Source organism: Pinus tabuliformis, chromosome 5_2, assembly GCF_031772625.1.
Source record: "Pinus tabuliformis cultivar Carrire ecotype Pingquan chromosome 5_2, CPIR1, whole genome shotgun sequence".
Taxonomy (NCBI): Eukaryota; Viridiplantae; Streptophyta; class Pinopsida; order Pinales; family Pinaceae; genus Pinus; species Pinus tabuliformis.
In genome coordinates this window covers 684,284,263-684,310,165 of record NC_142306.1, presented here as the reverse complement: position 1 = coordinate 684,310,165, position 25,903 = coordinate 684,284,263, and the positions used below count along the sequence as shown (strand labels likewise).

General features: G+C 34.8%; 1 protein-coding gene across 1 annotated transcript; it reads left to right on the top strand.

Moving 5' to 3' along the window:
* The first annotated feature begins 346 nt into the window (after positions 1 to 346).
* LOC149160960 (plasma membrane ATPase 3-like) lies at positions 347 to 23,979 on the top strand. The gene is made up of 5 exons (XM_089434743.1): positions 347 to 442; positions 592 to 771; positions 957 to 1,076; positions 1,189 to 1,311; positions 23,791 to 23,979. The coding sequence occupies exons 1-5, from the start codon at positions 347 to 349 to the stop codon at positions 23,977 to 23,979; spliced, it is 708 nt and encodes a 235-aa protein (XP_089290869.1).
* The last annotated feature ends 1,924 nt before the right edge of the window (positions 23,980 to 25,903 follow it).

Sequence of the window (25,903 nt, the reverse complement as noted above, 5' to 3'; positions counted from 1 at the left end):
TCGAAAGTTTTGTTTTATTTTACCTATGTTTCTCTTACTTGTACAAGGAATGAAAATCTCATCTAAACATAAGTTTCATAGAGGAAAACAATGCTGGCAATGTTGCTGCAGCACTGATGACTTGGCTGGCTCCAAAGAGCAAGCTCTGTTCACTATCTTTTGTATCAGTGGCAGCCCCAATATTTTCAGTTTTCTATCCTGGTTTTTGAGGGGAGGCATGCAATTGGATGTTCAGAATCCTCTTAAGATCATGGCTGCTGCAGTTTTAAATTCTTTGGTCAATGACTTAAGACTTTGAACGTAACAAGTTCTCAGAGATGGACAATGGAATGAAGAAAATGCAGCAATGCTTGTTCTTGGTGACATAATCAGCATCAAACTTAGAGATATTGTTGCTGCGGATGCACATTTTCTTGAAGCAGATCCTTTAAAGACTGATCAGGTCTTAATCCAATCCTTTTCTTTACTTCTTATTTCTGATTACAAGTGCTCGAATTTTCGGTATGCTTTTATATCGTTTCTGGGATTAACTTCAACATTTGGTACTTTTCCTGAACCACGCTTTATGACAATATTTTTGAATGTGTGTAGTCTGCCCTCAGTGGTCAGTCATTACCAGTAACAAAGGGTCCTGGCAATGGGATTTATTCTGGCTCTGCTTGCAAACAGCGTGAACTTGAACATGTTGTCATTGCTACTGGGATCCATACCTTTTTTGGTAAACCAGCACATATTGTCAACAGTACAAACCAAGTTGGCCACTTCCAAAAGGTTGGTATTTATTCTGGACTTCTGATTCTTCTTTTTGTCCTTTCTCTTATTTCATAAATACATAATTTTTGCTGATACTGCAGTTGTACCAAATTGGCTAGTTAGGGTTCGTGGTAATAATCGATGATCCAGTACTGTTAGCTTCCTTCAAACAACTATCAATTACTAATTGTTGTCATGAATAGGTTTTCACAAAAGGATATGACAAGGATGCTGTTGTCTTGATGGTTGCAAGAGCATCCAGAACAGAGAATCAAGATGCCATTGATGCAGCAATTGTTGGGATGCTTACAGATCCTAAGGAGGCAAGTATTTTTTTTATGTCATCATATTAAATTTTAGTCAATAAGCAGGGCTATGCTTATTTTACTGATTTGTATCTTTTGTTGTGGCTTTTAACATCCATGCATCTAAAAGGCACAGGCAACCATTCCAGAGCTCCATTTTCTTCCTTTCAATCCAACTGACAAGAGGACAGCTCTCACTTATATTGACAATGAAGGGAAAATGCATCGAGTTAGTAAACATGCTCCAGAGCAGGTATTGTTCTTTGGAAGTTTGACCTTCTTCATTAGACCTCTTACATATATGCATCATTTTCTGGATCTTTAAATGAATCAAAAGAATAAACAGCAACAGGTCAACAACATCTCAACTACAACGTATTGATATTTTCCAATATACGGATATTTTCCAATTTTAAAATGATAGAATTGATATTTTATGGCCTAATATAGATGTCCTTTACCAGATATCCTTTATCAAATATAGAAGCCTTCATTTAACATTATCTTTCAATGATTGTTACCCATTAACAACTTCCTTCTAAAAGAAAGGTTTCCACGAAATCTCAATTATTTTTATCTTTCACACAGAAGTAATGAATAATATAAATTTTCACAGGAATGCTGAATAATATTCTTCTTTTTATAAGAAAAATCAATGAATTAGGGAGATAGATTTAACCCGAAGGTCAGTGTTTGGCTCTGCAGTTGTGGGTGTCTCCCACTAGAAATTTGTAGATAACATTATACATAAAACTACTAAGATTCATAGTACGTAGCTCTCTATTTCAGGTGAAGGTGCAATCTTTGCATCACTCAACCATTAGATATCAGTTCCAGTCTTATTTGTATTTTTGGCCTAAACAACATAAATTCTCAACTGGGACGCATGGAAATCTATTGGAATGCATACTTGCTCACCAGGATATCCAAGTCCTATGCAATAAAAACGGCACTAATGCTTTGTGAATGACCTGGTAGAGTTTATAAGAATAATTTCATTTATGAAAGATGAAGACCTGTAATTTCTAACCCTATGATGGCCAAAGGTGTCAGTGGAGCAGAGTCATTATGGATACTAGGTTATCCCCACCCTGAACTCCTAATCTTGTATTCTATGGCGATTTATACCTCTGGAGGTACAGAACCCTTTCCTCTATGCTGTCCTTGGCACATCCTAATGAAGCGGTTCCATATCCCCACTCGTGGAAGCTGCATTGTGTGTTACAGATCGCCTGATCGATCTCTCTTTCGACATTCCCTAACTGTTGGTTGGTATTTCTTTCCACACCAGCAAGTTTTTTTTGTCTTTTCCACCAAATTCACTAAACAGACCTTGTCTTCCGCATTTAGGGTCCTATCAAGAAACTACCTTTGGAGTTCTTCGGCAAGGGGACTTAAAGGTTTTTATGAAACCCGTGCCTACAATTTCTAGTTGGCTGTTTGCATTTTCTTGCACCATTTTGCCCATTTGTTGTATACTAAGACAATGGCAATGACATGGTGGTCGAAACCGACATTTACGGAAATTTCCATAAAACCCATGCAGGTAAGAGAAACCCTCAGTATTTAACCAGAATGCCATTAACTTATAATGCTCAAATAACCATGGACTGTTGAGGGAAACGAACAGACAATACTGTGACAAACATCAACGCCACTGGAAAACGCCAAACGACAGAGGAACAAACATCTAAACAATACAGTAGCCGAACTTAACAAAGCGACACCAGACAGTCGAGGCATACAAGCCGGACCTGGAACAACAGAACCGCAACCAAACGTTTGCTATACAGTTAACCGAGCAGGCAGGAACCGCATTCTGTTTTCACCGCAGACAATACAACAAATACAAAGGAAAAATCGCAGAGACTGCAGAGCTAAACAACCAAGTAACAATAATAACCCAAAGGGCGCAAACAGGGTAAAACCCAAGCCGAGTAACTTTCCAGCATTTCGAGGAGGGACAGTTGTCCGCCAATAAGACCACCACAGTACATGCCGTCCTCAGCACTCTGGAATATTTTGAGCCAATGTTCGTATTAGATCTCGTTGAAAAGCATTACCTAGTTAGCGTGAATCTGAAGTTTGATGACACATACAGATCTGTAACCAGTAATAGGATTGCATGTGATAAAGTACCTTTGAACAGCTTGATCTTATTTTGAAATTTTGTTATCTAATTAGCAGCGCTGCTGCAGTGACTTCTGAAATCATGCACACAACAGCTGCCAATATTAGAATATTACCAAGAGAAGACCTTCCTCGGTCTGCTTTCGAAACTGATCAATTGGTTCAGGTATATACAATACTCAGTTTCTAATAAATTGTTTTTGCAAATTAAAAGAGATCTCGTCAAGATTGGAAAACTGCAACAAGCCATGTTAGAGATCTGTTTTACTCTTATACAGCTTTAGTCAATCAAATACTCTTTTTAATGTTAAACAAGCTTTTGACACATTGTACATGATATAAGGATTGCACAAGAAGCTTTAGTTCACATAACTCCTTAAGATGTTTTGTCTCAAATATGTCCTCTCTTCAATTTACAATGTTATCATTTTATTCTAACTAACTGTTTGTTATGCAAATTACAAAATGCAGGAACATGCTGGCCTTCACGTCTACAACAAATGCAAAAGTAATATGAATATGTTTCTTCATATTATGCTCTTACTGCAATACAAGTATTATGACTTTGTAGCCTCACGGTTTTGATGTCTCCTTCTGCATTGTCATGTTCAGCTAGTTAGCGTGACTCTGAAGTTTGACCGCAGATACAGTTTTGTAACCAGTAATAGGATTGCATATGATAAAGTACCTTTCAGCAGCTTGATCTTATTTTGAAATTCTGTTGTCTAATTGGCAGGGCTGCTGCACTGACTTCTGATATGAGGCACACAACACCTGCCAATATTAGAATATTACAAAGAGAAGACCTTCCTCGGTGTGCTTTCGAATCTGATCAGTTGATTCAGGTATATACAATACTCACTTCCTAATAAATTGTTTTTGCAAATCAAAAGAGATCTCGTCAACATTGCAAAGCAATGCGAAACCCGTAATAAGACCCCAAAACCTTTCCACCTCAAAACTTTGGTTCGACTTAGCTTATAATCACTTGCTTATAACAATGTGTTAAATGGCTAGTGATTGAAGCTCGATTGTTGATACCTTGCTATGAAGATCCTTTATTGATCAATCCCATTCATCATCAAGCTATCCGACTATGCAGTCTTCACCAGCCCCATGGTCATCAAAGGTCAGCTTTGTTTAAACATTTTTATTTATTTCAAGTGCATCCATTTTGTATGCAGTTCTTGATTTCCCTCCAACATTTTCCAACATTTGCCAACAATTCCTCTACTGTCCTCTGTTACTACTTTTTCATTTTGATTTCTTAGAATAAAAGCAGATTCCTTGGTGCAATTAAATTTCTATTTAAGAAAATTAAGCATAAATCTGTCTGCAAACACCAACCCCTGTAGTACTAACTATATGCTTTGTTTCAAAATTCAGTCAAATCGCGATATAAACAGTATTGGCAATTTCTCTGAGTTTGAGGAGCCAATTCTTCGTCAAGGGAGTTCTGCCAGATTTGGAAGGTACACAAGATTTGCAAAACTTTGTCAATTGCTGCTATCATGGGGGGTTTTGCTGATCACCATTTCTGTACTAATGTCCCTGGCATTGTATATCACCTTTGGCAGTGTCACAGCAGCTCGTGAGCTTATCACAAAAACTACAGTTGAAGTTGTAATATCTGAACACACAGTCGCAGCCATTCTAGGAAAGTCTGGAAATGCTGTTGTTAAAATTCAGCAGCTAAGCTCGTATAAAGAAGCATAAATTTCTGCAAATTCCATGGGATCCCCTTCAACTGAAATTTTTGAAACATGGAGACTTGGAATGAAGTATTGTCATTGCTGACAAAATGACATTGTACTGACAGAATGACAAAATGTTACAGCACAAAATTTGACATTGTACTGAGACAATACTTCTTTATCCAGCCTATAAAGTGCCATTTCTTTGACTTGACATAAATGTATTTTGATAAACATGAATTGCATTATATTTTGAATTTGGATTCTACTGCCACTGCTTACGCTCCAAAACCAATGTTCTCTGTGTAAAAAATATATATTTTTATATATATTCAATATATCATTACACAATGTATTAGCTTATCATTTTAAATTATAAATTATATTTTTTAATTCGATTACTATGATATTGCAGAAAGCAAGAGTATATGATATTGCAGAAAGCAAGAGTATAGAACACCAAAAGATAATGGATTTTTTCTTGGAGATCATGATCAATTTACATTTCAACTCGTAAAGTTTAAATGTTTTTTTAATTTTAATTTGTTTATTTTAATTTTTAATTTATAAAATAAACTTATCAAAATTATTTTATTATTGTACTTAGATGCTATATTTACTAACCCAAAACTATAAAAGAGACCAAAAGTCATGTCCTTTTGCATCACAACAAATCATTAATTAAATGCAACAAATTACTAATTACAAATTAGATGCATTTCAACTCGTAAAGTTTAAATGTTTTTTTAATTTTAATTTGTTTATTTTAATTTTTAATTTATAAAATAAACTTATCAAAATTATTTTATTATTGTACTTAGATGATATATTTACTAACCCAAAACTATAAAAAAGGCCAAAAGTCATGTCCTTTTGCATCACAACAAATTATTAATTAAATGCAACAAATTACTAATTACAAATTAGATGTATTTCAACTCGTAAAGTTTAAATGTTTGTTTAATTTTAATTTGTTTATTTTAATTTTTAATTTATAAAATAAACTTATCAAAATTATTTTATTATTGTACTTAGATGCTATATTTACTAACACAAAACTATAAAAAAAGCCAAAAGTCATGTCCTTTTGCATCACAACAAATTATTAATTAACTGCAACAAATTACGTCCTTTTCTTTGCTAATTAGTAATTGGACAAATTTAAAGTTCACACTAAAGTTATGATAAACAATATTTTTAAATAAATATATCTTTTGTTCTTTTGACCATGGAATAATTCCTCAATCATTGAGATTAACCTGAATCATATCATTTATGTCCAAATATGTTACTAGATATGTAATCTTTCAATCATGGCTTCAAGACTCCATAACTATAATTTTTAAATGCTTAAGTTCTTCTTTGACCTTCGAGAATAATCTATGTAAATATTGAACACTCTCCACCACGAATTTAATTAACAAATTTATATTCATAATAATGTTTATTTGGTCATTATCATTTTATCAATATTTCCATAATATTCAAATGTAAAAAAATAAGAAAATTCTATGTTTTGTGCACCATGGTTATTAAAATACATAACTTGCTTTAACACCTTCCTATTATTTTAATATGTTTTGTGCACCATGGTTATTACAATACATAACTCACTTTAACACTTTCCAATTCTTCATACATTATAATTCATTACCCCGTGCCTATTAAAATAGATAACTTACTTTAACACTCCCTAATTCTTCATACATTATAATGCATTATTATTACCTTTTATAGTTTTTTTCCCTCAAGTTTTCTATGATTCACTGTTCAATTTTATTATATTTTAATTATTAATCTAAGCATTTTTTAAATCATGAGACATTGGAAAATTATATCTAAAACTAATCTTATTTTAAGAAATACAAACTCAACATTATAACAAGATATATGACAAGTGTCTTTTGAAAATTAATTTTAATCATAATAAGAAAATATAGGACCAATGTCTTTTAAAAATTACTTTATAATTGAAAATAATAAGACAAGTGATAAGGTAATTTTACTTTATACTTTTAAAACATATTTTAAATATATATGTTAATGTATTAAGATACAAATTAAATTATTATTTTAAATAGATGGATAGATTTGTAATATGAAACAAAAAATTTGAGATATAATAAAATTGTAACAAGCAATTATCAATTCAATGACATTTCTGACAATTCTTACTTAACAAAGGCAAAGTTCATTATATTTCACTCTTCGCATAAAGTCAAAAAGTTCATTCAACAATTGGCCATCCAATTCATTAAATCTTCATACAAGTAAGCATGCGTACAACACACTACTAATGGAAACCAGCTCTCATGATAACGCAAATTAAATCTCATAATAATAACTGACCAAATTGTTCTGTTAACCGGCAGGGACTAGCGCCACAACAGTGGCTCCTTGTTTTTAAAATAGCATTTACATTATTTACAAATTTGAATTTAGTATTTTATTATTTATTATTTATATGGTATAATAATGAATTTGTATGAAATGGATTGTGGTGTTTGTTTTGTTTTGTTTTTCTAAGTAAAATTGATCTATTAATAAAGACATAATGTACAAAGAGGCTCCAATCTCAGCAGTACTGGGTCAATTGTGTGACCATTTTGAACATCACACCTTGATATCGCGACTGCCTCAGTTGGGGAAACCAGTCTGAGAAAGTGATAAGGAAAGTTCATTTTGCCCTCGCAAGGGCTACAGTTCCAAAATTCAAAAGTTGTAACCAAAAGACTGTAAATTTTAGTAATACATCCATAGTTTAACTCAAAATTTTCCACAATAAAACAGCTCATATGAACCAATGCTTGTAACTCAAGTTGGAAACGAAATTCAAAAATTGACCCGACATGAAACGAAATTCAAAATTGAGCTGGAAATGAAAATAATCAAAATTGGACTTAGGGCCCGACACGTGACCTGGCATGTAGCTGCAAGGTGGCTTCTGTTGGCTCTTCCTCCACGATCGGACACCAGCCAAATTCTTCTGAACTAGTATCCTCTGCATGCCCGCCACTTGCAGTGTCCTCCATTTGAATTCCTTTGTCCTTGCGGGTGGCTTCGCCTCCTAGAGTCTTCTATCTGTTGCTATATGGGTCGCCCATGTCTCTTGGCGGGTGGCTAGAGCTCGGCTCCCCTTGAAAGATGTTGAGCATAGGAGGATCCTGGTTAATCTCCCAGTTGATCTTTGGTTCGGGACAAGAGTCAGGAACCTCTCTGAAATCCACCGTGACGGTAGCAATTATGAGCGGCTTGTCCATGGAGCAACGAAACTGGAATTGCGCTTGCTAGGAGGAAGCAGTGGTAGTGGTGTGCTGGGCGAATCCTCCTGAACGCCGAATCTCACTGGTGCCCAATCTTCCTCGGTTGCTGCGAGTGTCCGGGTACTTGCCAAGGAAGTGGGAATTGGAGGGGCTTAGGGGAGGGGAGGCAAACAGGGAAGTGGAGACAGAAGGGGGCAGGGACGAAGGGTGAGGGGTGCCTCCCCGACTACCACCTCGCCTGCTCCTCATTCTATGACGATGGCACATGATTCTTTGACTAGAAAGCTGCAGCGAGCGAAGAATTGCAGGGTCAGGAGGCGGGCCAAGGGCAACAGAAGGGATGTTGTGGGGAGCAGGGGAATTCAAATCCGGACCAGAGGAAGGGGCCAAGACGTCAAAATGCAGGTGGCAGAGTAAGGACTGAGAAAAATGGTGACCATTGCCCAGGTCGACGCAGCAGAGGAGACTGCAACATCTTCCCGTGGCAGTGCGAAGGCTCGGCTCCGCTGCAGAGGGATGGCAAGAGCAATTGAGAGGTCGAATAGGGGAATGTGGGGGGCTCTGCTCCATATTTCTGAATTTGCATAAAATTTCTCAATTTTCCAAATTGGTCAATGGCGCAGGCCTGAGAGCGGGACTTGCCATAATTCCCCACAGGGGAAGGCACAGGTTGCCATATGGATTAGCCACCTGCTTGTCCGGCGGCCCATGCGCATTAATGACTTATCTACCACCCACATCCAGGGTGCATGAAATGGATTGTTATTATTGGAATTTTATCAATTTTTATTTTATTTTATTTTTATAGTTTTAGAAATAAATATTTCAATATTTCTTATTTTCTGTAACAAAATTTGAAGTTTAAGATGGCTCTCACACATATTTAACTCTAACAACAATATGAATAACTCTGAAGTCTCCAATCACTTATATCTTTTATTTGTATATTTCCCTTCTCTCATACTTCCAATTTAGTTGAAATTTAAATTTAAAACAATAATAATAGAAAACAAACGATTCAATCAAATTAAGTTAACACAATAAAAAAAATTATAAATAAGATTGTGATCAAAGTTAAAGTTTACATTTTTTTAATCTCTAACTAAAAGTGTTAATATATAAAAATGATAATGTAAATATGTTTAATGTTTTTGAAAATATATAATATTAAGATGCTTTTATAAGTATAAATGAGTGGGTGTGTGGGGTTTAGTGTTTATCAATTCTAGTTCCCATTTTATGGAGGAATTAAGGGTGAGAAACATTTGTGGGGAATAAAAATGGAGTTGTTTTTAGTGCGACTTTTTAGACTTTGAAGTGTTGGAATCTGGCGGAAAATTTTGAGTTAAAAGTTTGATTTGTGTTATTTAATATATAGATTCGGCACCCTCAAAAATCCCTAAGACACTTCTATTATGCACGAATTACCATCAAACTTGTAATTTCAATATCAAAATTTAATTAAACGACGCCTTACTCAATCTTTATAAAAACATTTCAAATATCAACAAATTGTTTTTCAATACAACTTTAAAATTCACCTCAACCTAAACTCAATTTAATTTAATTTAATTTAATTGAAAAAAGAAAATAAAAATTTTAATTTCTTTTTCTTTTGGCATGATGGAGAGCTCCTTTTTATAATGGTGATTGATTCGCACACCAAAAGTTAGTTGCGCTTTCTTTTATTTTCTTAATTAAATGTTGATTTTGTATGATTTTGGTTTTTGCGATTATTGTACTTAAGGATAAATATCACGAGGCGGAGTTGTCGTAGGAAAGTGACCTGTCAAGAGGTTACGCACGTCAAAACTCTAACCACAAACCATAATTCATATATCATAATCTAGTGAATATTGATGGAACTTTATAAAGTGACAAAGTGACATATCATATCATATAAGCCTCAATAAAATATTTTTATTTTATGTTTGATTCAAAACTTTGAAAATATCTTTATAAAATAATTTTATTCTATGTTTGATTGAGAACTTTCGTGATATATTTGTAAAATAATTTTATTTTATGTTTCATTGGGAACTTTTGTGATATATTTATCTATGACTTTAGTTTCATTTATAATTTAATAAATTTAAATTTATAATATTGTCTTTTTTCATAATGTACATATTCTTTGTTATCCTGTGGTACTTGTGAGTCCTTGTTTTTGTCATGGAGTTGTTTGCCTTTTGGGCTGATTTGGAATCTAATTAGATTGGAAAAGTATGATTTAAAAAAAAAGGAATATTTTATTTGGAATTATTTTTAGTGTGATTTTTTGGATTTTTTGGTGTTAGAATATGGCAAAAAAATTGAGGTGAAATTTTGATTTGGGTTATTCAAACTTGTTTTTTTGACTATATATATGGATTCAGCACCCTGAAAAACCTTAGAGCACTGTGATTGTGCACGGGTTACCCATCAAACTTGTGATTTCAATAAATTCATGTGAATTTTAGAGAAATTACACTAGAAAAACCCATGAAAAAAGCTTCCAAAAAGCCTCACTAAAGATAACTCAATTTTTTTTGTTCTTTATTTTAAATTAAATTAATTAATTGTAAAATATAGATGGGATATTTTTAATTATAATTTATTTTAAAAAAATAATAAAAAGTAATTAAAAAAAACTTTAAATTGTATTAAAGATGTGGGTATTAATAAAGATATAATCTAGTTTAATAAAATAAATATATGGGTATTGATAAAGATATAATTAGTTTAATAAAATAAAGATGTGGGTATAGATAAAGATATAATTTAGTTTAATAAAATAAAATAAATATATGGGTATTGATAAAGATATAATTTAGTTTAATAAAATAAAGATGTGGATATAGATAAAAATATAATTTAGTTTAATAAAATAAAGATGCAGGGAAGATAGTGCTTTCCAACAAATTCATGAATGTTTACTTAGTTAGGAAGATTAAGAAAATATGTATAAACATGTATTCATAGTTCAAAATGGTGCTATGTTAATGGTGAAGTTTCAATGTGCCAAAAATAGCTTATTTTAAACCATAAACCAATAGTTGATAACTGAATACAATAGTGATTGATTCGTATAGTTGTCATGAAGTGGATGTTACTTCAAATGGGATTTAAATTTTGAAAATATAATTTTTTTAAGATGTATAAGTTTTTGTGATATATACTTTTAAAAACATTTAAATTTTGTTCTAATATCAATGTGTTTGATAATGATATAATAATGATATCTACATAAAGGGATTTTTATGAACAATTTATCTTAGCTAATTTTTCAAGAAATAGTTTTAAATTCATCCAAGATTGGGATCTACCTCGAGAATAATCCTCACAACAATTGGTCCCTACTCAATTATTGGCCTTCCCCTAGTGAGAATGGGTTGTAGGTGGGTGGATGATCTAAAAACTAATCATAATCAATGGGAGAGATCATAAGACATGGACACACCTAATATGGTTTATAGTATCAACACCCATAATCGAAGCTCTAAAGTCACTAATGAAATTGTTGCAATAATGGTTGTTGTTTCCATCATCTTTTGAACATTCAACTTTGCTTATTATCAACCTTTTTTTTGACATTACATCTTGGGTCAAACAAAATATGCACTCTATTTACAACTATAACACAATTGCATATTTTATTCAACGTAATTTGATTCCTATCTAAATAGTTAGATAATGAATTTGACTTGGTTTCTTACTTGTTTTGTTTGTCCTCCATAGCTATTTGACTTTGTAGAGATATATAAGGGAGCTTATAGTGACAACCTCAAGTCAGGAGTTCACCCATATCCCTATAACTTTTGATAGGTATCAATTAAGTTATATGTGTTTCATTTATTGCCTACCAAAATAAAAATTATAGTTAATTATAATGCGGATTTCAAGATGTGGGTTATTGTATGGTTACTCAATGAATCATCCAATGAGTAATATCTCCAATACATTCATGAAAATGGAAAGACACTCAAAGCTAAAGACAAGTTCCTTGAAATTGGATGGGAAAATAAGCATGCTAGCATCAATGTCCTCCTATCCAAGGTATCACTCTACATTGATTCGTAATAATAATAATAATAATAAGAGGAAGAAGCGGGAGGAGAAGAATAATCTAGTTGTAATATCATGTCATAGTCATACATCCAATTATTGTATGGTATCGTCTTGGTCATGGAACAAGGGACCCCTTCCATATAGGGATTTCATGACTTACTTTACATAGGTGTACATGCCGTACCTTCTCCGAATTTGAACCTATAAATTAAGAAGTTTATAGGGTTCATCCATAGTTGGAAACCAAAGTGGCTAGCTTGAGGTCAAGCATGGATTGTAAAAGGAAAAAAATTAGTTCCATTGCATGTTCGACAGTTAATTATAACATAACAAGGTATATATTGAGGAAGTTCAAGCAATTTCATACAAGTGAGGTTGATATTCTTTAGGAATTCAAACCTGGGTTTGACACAGTCCTAGAAAATCAACCATAAAAATCATTGGTTCTTGTAAATGAGTTTTTGAACATTAATTTCATGAAAACCCTTGTCTCTTAAGAAGAGTACAGTTTGACATTAATTATTGCATGATATATAGGCAAGATTTTAATTTTTTTTGCAAATGGTGTTTCCATCAAGGAGAGAGAATCCATATCGATTAAGAAAGAACCTTAAATCCATATCAATTAAGAAATAATATTGATATTAGGGTGCTTTCAAAGGAGGGAGGTGGAATCCATATCGTTTAAGAAAGAACCTTTGGATCCATATCAATTGAGAAAGAATCTTGATATTAGGGTGCTTTTAAAGGAGGGAGGTAGTGAAGGGGGGGGGGGTGTTAAATAAAATTTGCCCACAATAATTTTGTTGGACTTAGGATGGTTCATGAGAACGAGATAATGATGAAGGTAGAAATGGCATGGATTGCCAAAGGTTCAACAATCAACATAAAGACAGATGGAAAAGATGGCATAACACTCATTTTCAACAAACAAAAAACCTCCTTCAATGTAAATGTTGGTTTCTTGAGAAACTTTATTGTCTAAAGATTTTTGTTAATGAAGTAGGGATCTATACCATTAGATTGTTTATTACATAAAAAATAATTTAAGAATTTCTAAAGTTTAAGGAAAATATGATTATTAAATAAAATATTTTAAAAATTAAAAATATTTTATAGTTTTTAAAATTAGTATTTTAAGTATGTCAAAGAAGTTTTTGCAACTTTATATATTTTTTAGTTTTCTTTTCATATATATATATATATAGAGAGAGAGAGAGAGAGAGAGAGAGAGAGAGAGAGAGAGAGTTTCAACATGATTGCAGACCACATTTAAACACTTATTTTTATCTATTTCTCTTAATTCTATCTATTTGTCTATATATTAGTTTGGTAAGTTAGTTATATTAGTTTGGTGACTTAGTTCAAGTGATTAAATGTTGTGATTTAAAAGTAAGAGGTTTTGGGGTCAAATTTTAGGGCTGGCTATCTCTATGGACTTTGTGGGATATATTTGATATCCTTATCAAATTAAGTTACCAAAACTATAATTGACCAATTTATTTATGTACCATTTTGACAAGAAAAGAAAAAGTACATAAAGATTTTTCAAAAAATTGTATTTCCATAAAGCTCTTAACTTGTGTTGCATGGATTTTATATCTATATATGAGTCAATTACTTACAAATGAACTAAATGAGTTAAAAAGAGATCATGAAAGTAAATTAGGAAAATATATTTGTACACATATTTTAGTAAATCTTAGTGTGTCTTTGTTCAAAACAATGATGCCTCACATACTCTAAACTCTAATGGTAATGACTCTTAGATTGATTTAACTTGATGTGAAATAATACGATGGTTGTATGCTCTTTCTTATTTCTTATTTCTTTTTTATGTTAGTAAGCAGGTTTATTTAAGAATAGTGTTTCCAAAATTTTAATTTAATTATTAATGGTTATTAAGTGGATGATAGGATTTAACCTCCACTAAATATTCTAGAATCTGTTTAGTTGCCTGAAAAAGTGCATTCCACATTGCACTACGAGGAAGATGTGTAATTTTTTCCACTCTCAAATTTAAGTTGACACATGTCCATTTTAAAATAAAAATAAAATATTCTCTAAATAAAAAAGAATATCAACTATAATAAGAAAAAAAATCAATATACATATTTGGTTAGTTTTAATTAAAAGGATTATACAACTTCAATAATCTCGCTCTCACTTTGCTGGCTTGGTTCATTGTTGATATCAAAACCTAGTATGAAGGAGGTGGTAAAAATATTTTACTCTCACTCTCATCGTTGATATTACAACCTATGAAGTAGATGTGGTAAAAAAAACAACTCTCACTCTCAGCCATAAATAAAATATTCTAATGTCTATGTGAAATAACATAATTTTATCTGAAGTTGAAAAAGAATGAAAGCAATCAAAAATTAAAAAAGAAACTTATATTTTACTTATGAGTGTGAGGAAGATGTGTAATTCTTGTATATTTTCAATACAACATTTAAATAAACTATTTGAATATTCATGTTAACTAGTTTATTTCAATATCAACTCTCTCTCTCTCCCTATAAGAGTGCCTGTGTGTAATATTTTAATGTGCACAATGTGATTTAAAAATAAAATGTTTCAATGTCAACTATGTATATATTTATGTCGATATGCATGTCTATTTTGGAATAGGGCTTTAATTTAATTATAAGTAATTATTCTCAAAGAAACTATCCACCTCAATTTTTGGCTTTCTCATAACTCTTCTCCCTTTGTTATCTCCAATCCTCTTACTTATCCTTCTAGTCCCACAACCTGGCTCCCTACTCCCGTGAACTTTATCAAATTAAATTTTGATGGTTCCTCAAAAGGCAACCCCGATCTTGCAAGTTATGGGGGAGTTTTCATAAATTCCATGAGTTAAATCCTTCATATTTATGCAAAAGCAATTAGGCATAATACCAACAACATAGCAGGGCTATGGGCCCTACAACAATGGCTTCTAATCACCATTAGAAACAGGTATCTTAAAATTATCGTTGAAGGAGATTCATAGCTTATCATCTCTATTTTCCAAAAAATTCAATGTGGCACCAACCCCTCCAAAATCTCCCATAGTTGGTTTTTAGCAACTAGTATTGTGAAAGTTACATCCCTTCTATCTCTCATTCATGCACCCTTTCCAACTCATGTTCAACATGTGGGCAATAAAATCGCGAACAAATTTTGGTCTCAGCATTGGTGATACATCTCTGGCCCTATCTTGGGATCACAACATCCCTCCTATGCTCTGATCAATCTGCCAAGTCTAATGTGCGAGGTTCTCTGAGCAACTCCTCTCCTCAGTAAAATCTATGCAGCTAGATTGTAATTATGCTCCAAAATTTTCTGCTAGATGATAATTCTATTTCTATCTCCTGCCTATCATATTGTCATTCTGACAACTTGGTTAAGTGAGGTTTATTCAACCTCAAGACACTAAATTTATGTTATTGGTTTGGTCTCCCTTCAGGCAAACCAATAGCAACTCAATTTGTTATGTAACCTCTTTCTAAAGTAATATAAGTGTCTAACTTTGCACAAAAAAAATATTAATAATTATTATGTAGATGGTACAAATTTAACCACCATGAAATATTCTAGAATATTCATTGTAGTATGCACAAATCAATGGTTAAGATTGATCTCCAAATTGGTTATGTTCTTTTCACCCTTTTAATTAAATTGAATAATTAAAAAAAGTGTCATATGAACAAGTGTCATATAGTGTGAGTTATGGTTTTTTGGCCATGTGGTATGGATAAGCCATGGTATTGGCCCATGATATTATAATAAAGACTATTTACAAATTACCATGGTAAAGTGGAGGTAAATCTCCATGATTGAGAATTGTTCCACATTTTTGTAAATGTATAGGCGTTTAATTTATATATTAATACTTTCTAATAATAATAATAATTTCCCCTGATTGGGGTGACTTTTGAGAGAAACAAAAAAATAGGAGGCCATGCCCGCCACCCTGGATCGAAGAAGAGATTTATTCTAGGGGTGGTGTGGCCGCCCCTCGCATGCATAATTCATGTAGATTTATTTCTCTTAAAGCTAGGATGCATCTCAAATACTTGGAGTTGGCAGGGGATGGAATTTGGGTACCAATACACATAGGGTGGCATTAGAATGTTTCCTTGTATCAAGAGAGAAAATAGGGAGGTAACCTCAAACAGATTCGGTTGGAAAAGCATTGGCTTTGGTTCAGAGGACACCTTTTGATGCTAATTGTTGCAAGAGGCACTAGGGCTAATGTGTTGTGGGTTGCATGGCGATCTAAGTGGTAGAAGTTGTTGAGGATGAGTGCAGAAGTCAAAAACATAGGGGGGGTGTTGGGCTCCCCTGTATGGTCGTTCTTGGGGACTTTGGCGTAGCTACTTCAAGTTGGAGTGAATCACCTCTCTTGGTATGTAATGAATGGTTACCTCTTCATATTTTTTGGGTGCCTCACAATCTTCAACATCACTCTTTGCATTTTTTCTGGTATATCTCGAGAAAGGTTTTTAAGAGCACAAGGGTTCACTTTAATATTCTCGTAGGCCTAAGTGTCTCTCAGTGGCATTGTTCTAGTCTGACTTCTGGCATAATTGATGTTTCTTGCCATTACTATTGGTTTATTACTTGTTATGGTCATTTGAAATGGGCTCGATACCCTTCTTACTTCACTTATTTGTACTTGTTCTAGGTCGACTAATAGAAAAGATTCTATGTCTGCATGACCTTAATAGTAGCAACCTCCCGGATTGTCTATAGTAGTCAACATGTGTGGAGAATTACTGTAGGTGGAGAAAATCTATCTCGAGTTTGGTCTTACCCTCTTTGTAGCTACATTTGGTTCTCTTTTGGTCAGTTATCAGTTTGGGTCTCCAAGCAACCCAAGCCAAGAGTTCATGATCCCTTTATCTTGGTACAACTTATTGAGAGTCAAAATCATAAGGTTTTTTGTTATTGGCTGAAGATACAATGCCAACACATGTGCAATAGGCATGGAGGAGGAGGTCATGGCTCCCAGGGCCACAATAGAGCTCAACAACAGGACTAGTAAGTTGTTGACACTTTCCAAGCAACAGTTCCCCATGACACTCATGAGGAAATCCACAATTTGGAGTCTTGTGATTTCCATGAAAGATAGGTTTTCTCTGAGTTTGAATTTCTGGAAGATGTTGCCACTTGGATTTCTGACTCGGGGCATATCCAAGGATGAAGGAAGCATTATTATGGATCCTTGACCTTGTATTGGAAGCTGAAGACCCTTCTTGGTAGGATATTGATGGACAAGCAGGTAGAAAGGTATAACACATTTTCGAGTTTAGAGGATGTCAAAAGGGCACAATGCAATCAGAATTTTCACGTAGAGAGGATTAAGGAGAGGCTAGAACACATTGAGCTACACTTATAGTGTGGACTGAATTCACATGTTCCTCCTAGCACTAGTTCTAGAGATCCATCTCCAACCACTTCTTTAGACACTTGAATCTGCATGATTATCTCCAGTTTTTGTTTTTACAATACATTCACAGATAGTCTAGTTATGCTAGAAATATTGATACTTCTTGAATTTTGGACTAATTACTCTATAGGTAGGTGGTAAAAATATATGGTTTCCCTCCGAGCAGATTGAGACCACCTACCCAATGATAGATGAGATGATTATGCTTGATAGATGTATATGGTTTGCTTGATATTTTGAGGTAATACAACCTAAACTTACAATAATAATAATTTAAATAACTCTCCTCTAACCTTCACTCCTCCTCCAATGGGCTTTGTAAAGTTGAATTTTGATGGCACCTCTAAATTGAACCCTCATCAATCTGGGTATGGTGGGATATTCCATTATTGTGAGAGATGAGCACTAGTACTTTACACTAGTAATTTTGGGATAAATGACAACAACACATATGAGTTCCTTGCTCTAGAGACAGTTTTGTGTCTTGCCAAGAATGAGGGATATTCAAAATTGCAGGTGGATAGTGATTCTCAACTGGTAACCACAACAATTAGGAGAATGTTAAATGGGAATCCATTGGAGAAACCATGTAAAAGTTGGTGATTATAGATCTTCGTCTCTCAAATCTAAATCATGATCTAGACCATTCCTTCCATGATCATTTCCCATTCTCAACGATCTAGAAACAAGGTAGTTGATTTTCTGGCTAGCATGGGTTGCCAGGAACAAAACATCTACCTGTAAACCACATGGTTTGATGAAGTGTGGTCAAAATGGAAGGATCAATTACAACTCATTCTCGACCAAGACAAAACATCCCTAATTGTGGTGTAGGAATTTGTGCTAATGGAGGAAGGGGGTGTAGCCGTCCACCTTGCCACATCCCATCACATTTGAGAGGGGGGGATGACATGGCTATCCCACCCCATGCAACCACATATGTTATCCGTCATACATTCCATTCACATTAAGATGACAACATGTATTATGTCTGCGAGCTCTTGGATTGGTAGTTGTGGCTATGTGTTCTTCTATAACCCTTGCGACATTTCCCCCCCTGCAGGTGGGATGTTTTCCCTATTACAGTGGCTTTGTGGAGACCATACTCGTCTATTGTGGCCCCATGTTCCTTTGCAATCCTTGTGTATCATCTCCAATATAGGGGGGAGATCTCTCCCATGGCACTAGTTCTATGAGAATTTTATTAGATGATGGTCTAGGCTCCTGGGAAGCTAGCCTTCAATATATGAATATGGTGTTGACCCTTCGCATGAGGAGCAAGGTGATAACGGTTGAGGAGTCGACCTCTGGGACATCAATATCAGCGACAACATAAGATAGAACTAGGACGAGACCTTTGTCTGAAGTATTTCCACACCTAATGGGCTAACAATTGTGGGGTAATTTGTTCTATGTCAAATCTCTATATCTCTTTCATTTTTCTAGTCTATGCATGGTGGACTCTGGTTTATGTTTTACATAATGTCTTGGTGGTGTGTACTATTATTGAAGTCCTTGGATTTATATGGTTGTCGAACCTTGCCTATGGCTCTTCTTTGTTTGTTTATCCTCTGTTGTAACTTGCTAGACTATGCTCTAGACCTCCCTAGCAGATGAGTGCTAAATTTCTATTAGTTTTGTCAAGGAGCCTAACAACTTTTTTCATTAGTTTTATGTCTATTAGGAGTTGTCCTTAATTTGGCTTTTCGTATCTCTGAATACCATGCCCTGCCAACGAATGTTTTATCATTGGGGGTCTCAAGGGGGAGGCCCCCAAGGCTAGCCATAGGCTCAATCCTAAGCTCAAAACACTGCAACCATATACCATTCTTTCACTCCTCCGGAAATCCAAGAGGAAATTCACCAACTCAATGTCTTTCCTACAAATGATCACTAAACATACTCTGACTTAGAAATCCAAGATGAAGTAGCCAATTGGGTTCTTGACTCTGGGCATACCAAGGGAAGGTGGAGTTAATATCTCAATTCCATTACCCTTCATTGGAAAATGAAGACATTCTTGGGCAGGGTCTTAAAGGAAAAGCAAGAGGACCATAAAGATATTATCTCTTGTTTGAATAAAATTCAACCAGTCCAATGCCACCAAAGCTCCTATGTTTTTAGCTTGGATGCTCATTTGGCCCACATAAAGGGCCACATTCAATGTGGCGTTAAGCCTCTAGCTCCGATAAGTACAAGCGCCCAAGATCTGGCCCTAGTCACTTCATAAGATAATTGATGTTTCCTCCATCTTTTTGGCTTATGTATTTTACTTTCCATATAATAGTTTCTTTCAGTAGTTATGTATTTAGCAGTATTTGAATTTTGATATACCTAGACAATTGTCAGTTGTCAATAGTTTTGGTTTCCCTCATGGAAAACTACGACAGGGATCGGTCTAAATAGTTATCTCTAGTTTTGTAAGATGATATTTTGAGGCAATAAAAATTTTAATTAACAAAAAATAATAATAAAATTAAAAAAAAAAGTTATAATTTAGTTAGTTTTATGATTTTTTTTTTTTTTTAGCAAATGTAAGATGTATCATGAAGTAAGTGTTTTGATGCTTATTATGGATTGATGCCTATTTATGTTTACTAGCAATTTAATTTATATGGATGCGCTAGCATAAATGGTTTAAAAATATATATATGTGTTTTATATAAAGCAATTAAAAAATAAATTATTATAGTTAAAACATTTCAAGTACTCTCACTATTCTATATTTTAAAAAGTTATGTATATATTATATACAACAGTTAAAAAACAAACTATTATAGTTAAAACATTTAAAGTACTCTCACTATTCTATATTTTGACCCTTTTTTAGGTATAATTTTTGGTCATAAATCTAGTAAATATTTGTTGCATTTGTAAGTATTTTTCCAAAAAAAAAACTCTATATTTCTAGAGAAAAATATACATAATGCTATCTAAGAGGTGGATTGATTCAAGTTTAGCTCAAAAAGTTGTCTAGAAAAACTTCAAATACATACAGATTGATATCATAATACAAAAAACATGTTCAAAATGCCTTCATGCAATCTGAAGAAACTCTAGAAGTGAAACTCCATGCCATTGATTTCATGATCATCCCACATTTCATATTGACCAAAGGACCTTGCGGGAAGCTGCAAAGCCTCTTTGGAGAGATGATATACTGTATGTTTCAATTACCTATAGATATGAGCAAATGAGGTCCTCTCAAAAGAATCCAACTCTATGTTGATTTCACGTAAAATATGATTTATAGAAGGGATATCTACCTCTATCTTCTTATTAGCCCAATTGATTACTAACTTTGAATCTCCAAGAACCTGAATCTTCTTGACTCCCAAATGAGGAGTAGTATTAAGCAGGGTCCATAGGGCTGCAAAATCAACCTTAGAATTCAATCCCCTTCCTAGAGCATAAAGTAGCAAATAGTGGTGATTCTTGTTGAGATAAATAACAACTCTTGCTTCACACCTTAGAGGGTCACCTTGATCGGTGTTGTCGAAAAATCCTCATGGGATTTCTTTGTCCAAATGAGGCATTTGTGTGATCCAAGCTTTATTACTCTATGAATTATGGTTTTAACATGTGGTATTAGTAAGCCATGTTATTGGTCCATAGTATTGTAACAAGGCCTATCTGCAGGTTAAGAATCTCCATAGTAAAGTGGGTGTGAATCTCCATAGTTAAGAATCTTGTTACATGTTTTTTCAAACATATATATGTTTAGCTCATATATTAATTCATTTTATAATTTAATAATAATAATTTAAAATAAAGTTATAACTTAGTTCATATATATTATTTTGTATAATTTTGACAAATATATGATATATCATGAAATATGTGTTTTAATACTTATTACCAACAATTCAATTTATATTATTACACTAGTTTAAAAAGTAATTAGAAAATAGCTATATATAATTGTGCTAATTCAAAAATAGTTGAAAAATAACTATACACATATAATAATAAACCATAAATACAATGTTTGTCAAAAATAACTTCCTTGTAACAATTCATTTCAAACCTTTATAATACTAAGTTTGTAACTTCTGGTTGTATATGTAAGGATTGTTTTAGGGATAGTTTGAATAAACTTTTGGTTTGCAAAATTATAATGTCAAAGTGTTTTAGTATAACTGTTTTAATTTGGATGTGATGCTGCAAACTCAAATTGGTTATCTTGAATTTCAACTATCTAATTATCTAATTTTGGGGAATTTTGTTTTGTTCTATGTTTAATGTTTAATACATTTGTTGGTGAAGAGCGGTAAGATTAGTTTTTTTGAATAGCACGGGAGCCGGGGGAGGTGAGCTAGGGTTCAACAAAGGAAGCGATAGAGGTAAACAGATAACCATGGAAGCGCAGGGAGGAGGGAGCTCCACTCCCTCCTACAGTAAGGTGGTCTCAAGCAGAGGCAGAGAAGGGAATAAGAGCAAGCCTCCACACTCCTTGGAGGACAAGACAAAAATTCCTGAAACCCAGAAGGAGGAAGGCTGCAAAACCCATGTAGAGGATGGGACCCACGAGGAAGACCGACAAAAGGGGAAAGCAGAAGACAGAGGTCAGAGAGCAGAGAACAGAACTAAGATGGGGCCCTATAAGCCAAAGTCCAACAATAAACCGCGGGTAATACTGAATGATCCAGCACTGCAAGAGCACAGGGATCACATGACAAACTATGCTATAATATGTAAGTTTATGGGAATCTAGCCGACGGAGAAAGCGTTGTACACTTGGATAAAATACAACTGGAAACCAAAAGGGGAGTTAAAGATACATCTAGGATCCAAAGGTTTTTTTACAGTGGTGTTTATGAACTTGGAGGACAAAGATAGGATTTTTGAAGGAGGACCATACTTCTATGTGGCTGCTGGTCTCTATATGCGTCCGTGGACGATGAACTTTGTGCTGGAGTGAGAAACCTTCACATCAGTTCTGGTATGGATTAGACTCTGCTCCTTATCTTTGGATTATTGGATGTCAGAATCTTTAAAAGCTATAGGCAACAAATTAGGTCATTTTTTAAAGATTTCAGAGGCAACGCTACGAGGAAAGTATACCTCCTATGCATGCATATGTGTTGAGATGGACTTATCAGGAGCTCTTCCAGATGAGGTCATTCTAGAAGTCTATGATGATGAATGGGTTTAGGCAGTTGACTATGAGCACATTCCTTTCCGATGTCGCAAATGTCACGAGCATGGCCACCTATTCAGAGATTGCCCTCTTAATAAGAAGGTGGAATACCAAAATACCAACAAAGGGCAAGACCCAACAGGTTTTATTAAAGTGGGAGGAAAAGGGAGAGGAGGGGGAAGAAGGATACAAAAGAACCCTAATGACGACAGAACAAGAAGTCACAATAGTTTTGAGATCTTAGAAGAAAGAGAAGAAGATGAAGGAACTCCAAAGAAAACAAAAAATAATTCAGCAAGGGGAAAAGGAAAAGAGACAAGCATGGAGTTCACACAAGAATAGAATGAACACACAACAGACCCATTGAGTAAGATGGAAGTAGAAAAATACCATGATATGACTCAAAGTGAAAGCGGCACAGAGGACCAAGACTTATAGGAGATCCTGGACATGGGGAACCTGGAGCTAGAAAAGTTTCTAGAGCAAGGAGGAAACCAGGGAATAAACTCCATACCACAGGAGGAAGGTGACAAAATACAACAGATATTCCTTAACAGGTCACACCAAAAAGCTTTAGGAGTCAAAAGAGGACATGACAACCAGGATAACAAAGGGGTTTCCTCAATGGGGTTAATAACAGGAAAATTGGCTAAAAACCCAAGAAAGAGAAGAGGAAGAAAGAGACAGAAAGAATTGTTGCTTGAATGTGGCAAACTCATGATTGACTCAGGTAGGATGAAAGACCTATCCAGTTACTCCTTCACTACCCCCCCCAATGAAGATCACAACCTAGAACATTAGAGGACTAGGGAGTAGGAGAAAACAGAGAAATCTAAGCAACAAAATCAGAGAGGAAAAACCAGACATAGTGTTCATTTAGGAAACAAAATGCTCAGTTGAGAAGGTCAGAGAAAAACATAGCAAATGGTTAAATAGATATGAATATCTTGAGGTCAAGGAAAATAACTCTGTTGGTGGCATTCTTACTCTTTGGGATCCTCAGAAATTTGGATTGCAGGATGCAGAGGCGTCCAGAAACCACCTTTCTTTGATTATCCAACCTGTGGGTGACAAGCAGTGTTACATGATCACCAATGTCTATGGCCCTCAACCACTGGAAGATAAACTTCGGCTCCTCACTTCTTTGGAAGAAATGAAAAAGAGATACCCTGCTTTACCCTGGATTCTAGGGGAGATTTTAACATGATAAAATCTCTCACGGAAAAAAAAGGGGGAACTAGAACACTTGGAAGGGATTCAGTTGCCTTCCAGAACTTCCTCACCAATATGAAACTGGTGGATATGGACACTGGCAATGGGATTTTCACATGGAATAACAAAAGAGGGGGCTCTACCCAAGTAGCCTCAAAATTAGACAGATTTATCATCTCAGAGGAACTTCTACTCACTGGGAGGAGCCTGACAGCGTTCATCCTACCTTTTGGTGGTTCTGACCACTGGCCCATCCAATTGGAGACTTCTCTAATCGGTAAACCAAGGAACAACCCCTTCAGGTTTGAGAATGTATGGCTCATGCACTCAGATTTCCTCATAAACATAGAGAAATGGTGGAAAGAAGAGCTTCACCTACAAGGTACAAAGATGTTCCTTCTACATCACAGGCTCAAACACATTAAAGGTAGACTCAAAGAGTGGAACAAGAATGAATTTGGAAACATCTTCAAAGCTAAAAGAGAAGTGGAAGGGAAACTAAAGGAAATAAACCAAATTCTCATCACAGAAGGACACTTAGAGGAAAGGAAAAAGCTTGCAGACTCACTTCAGCATGAATGGGAGAACAGATGTCTACAAGAGGAAATATTCTGGAGACAGAAATCCAAAGTCCAATGGATTAAGGAAGGGGAGAGAAACACCAAATTCTTTCACAAATCCACCATAGCGCATAGAAACAACAATAGAATTGTGAAACTCACAGATCAACATGGAACAAAGAAAAATACTCATGAGGAGATGGAAGAGGTTCTGGTCCAACATTTTCAGGAAATTGCTAAGGAAACCACAACAGATAGATCACAGTTTATGAGAAGATTTACTTAGTATATTCCTAAACTGATCTCCAGGGAAGACAATCACAATCTCAACAGACTAGTAACAGGGAAGGAACTTGAGGAAGTCATCATAGAGATGCATAATGGGAAAGCTCCAGGCCCAGATGGCTTCAATGTGGACTTTTTCAAAACATGCTGGAGGATTGTAAAGCATGATATACTGGAGGTAGTGGAAGACTCGCGAAGATCGAAATTTGTCTTGAAGGCGCTCAATGAATCTTTCATAGCCCTAATCCCCAAACAGGAAAGGGCCAACTCTCCAGACAGATTCAGACCTATAGCATTATGCAATGTGGTGTACAAAATTATATCCAAAGTAATTGCCAACCGACTCAAACCCCTCCTCCCAACCCTGGTGTCAGAGGAGCAAACAGGTTATGTGGAAGGGAGACAAATTCTCGATAACATAATTCAAGCCCATGAAGTGGTTCATTCACTCAACACCAATAAGCAGGCAGGGATGATAATTCAGCTGGACATAGCGAAAGCTTATGATAAACTTAGCTGGACTTACATAAGAGAGGTGTTAAAAGCCTATGGCTTTGACTACAATTGGATTAGGTGGGTCATGGCTCTTGTAACCACTGCTAGCTGTTCAATTCTTCTCAATGGCTCTCCTTCTAGAACCTTCAAGCCTACAAGGGGTCTCAGGCAAGGTGATCCTCTTTCCCCTTTCCTTTTTATTCTAATGATGGAAGGGTTAGGTAGAGAAATCAAAGCTGCCAAGGAGGAAGGAAGCATTCAAGGACTGAGACCCACTCGAGATGGAGACACGGTGACACATCAACAATTTGTGGATGATACTATGCTTCAAGGCATACCTACAGTCAAAGAAGCCAAAGCATTCAAGCAAATTTTGCATGAGTTTGCAATGGCTGCGGGCACTGAGGTAAGTCTTACAAAATCAAAAATCTTCTTTTTCAATACTGATATTTTGATTCAGAGAAACCTATCCAGAATTTTAGGCTTTCAAAGAGATTCATTGCCCTCGAAGTATCTGGGAGTTCCCCTCTCCGACAAACCATTGCACAAACACATCTGGGAGCCTGTTTTGAATAAATT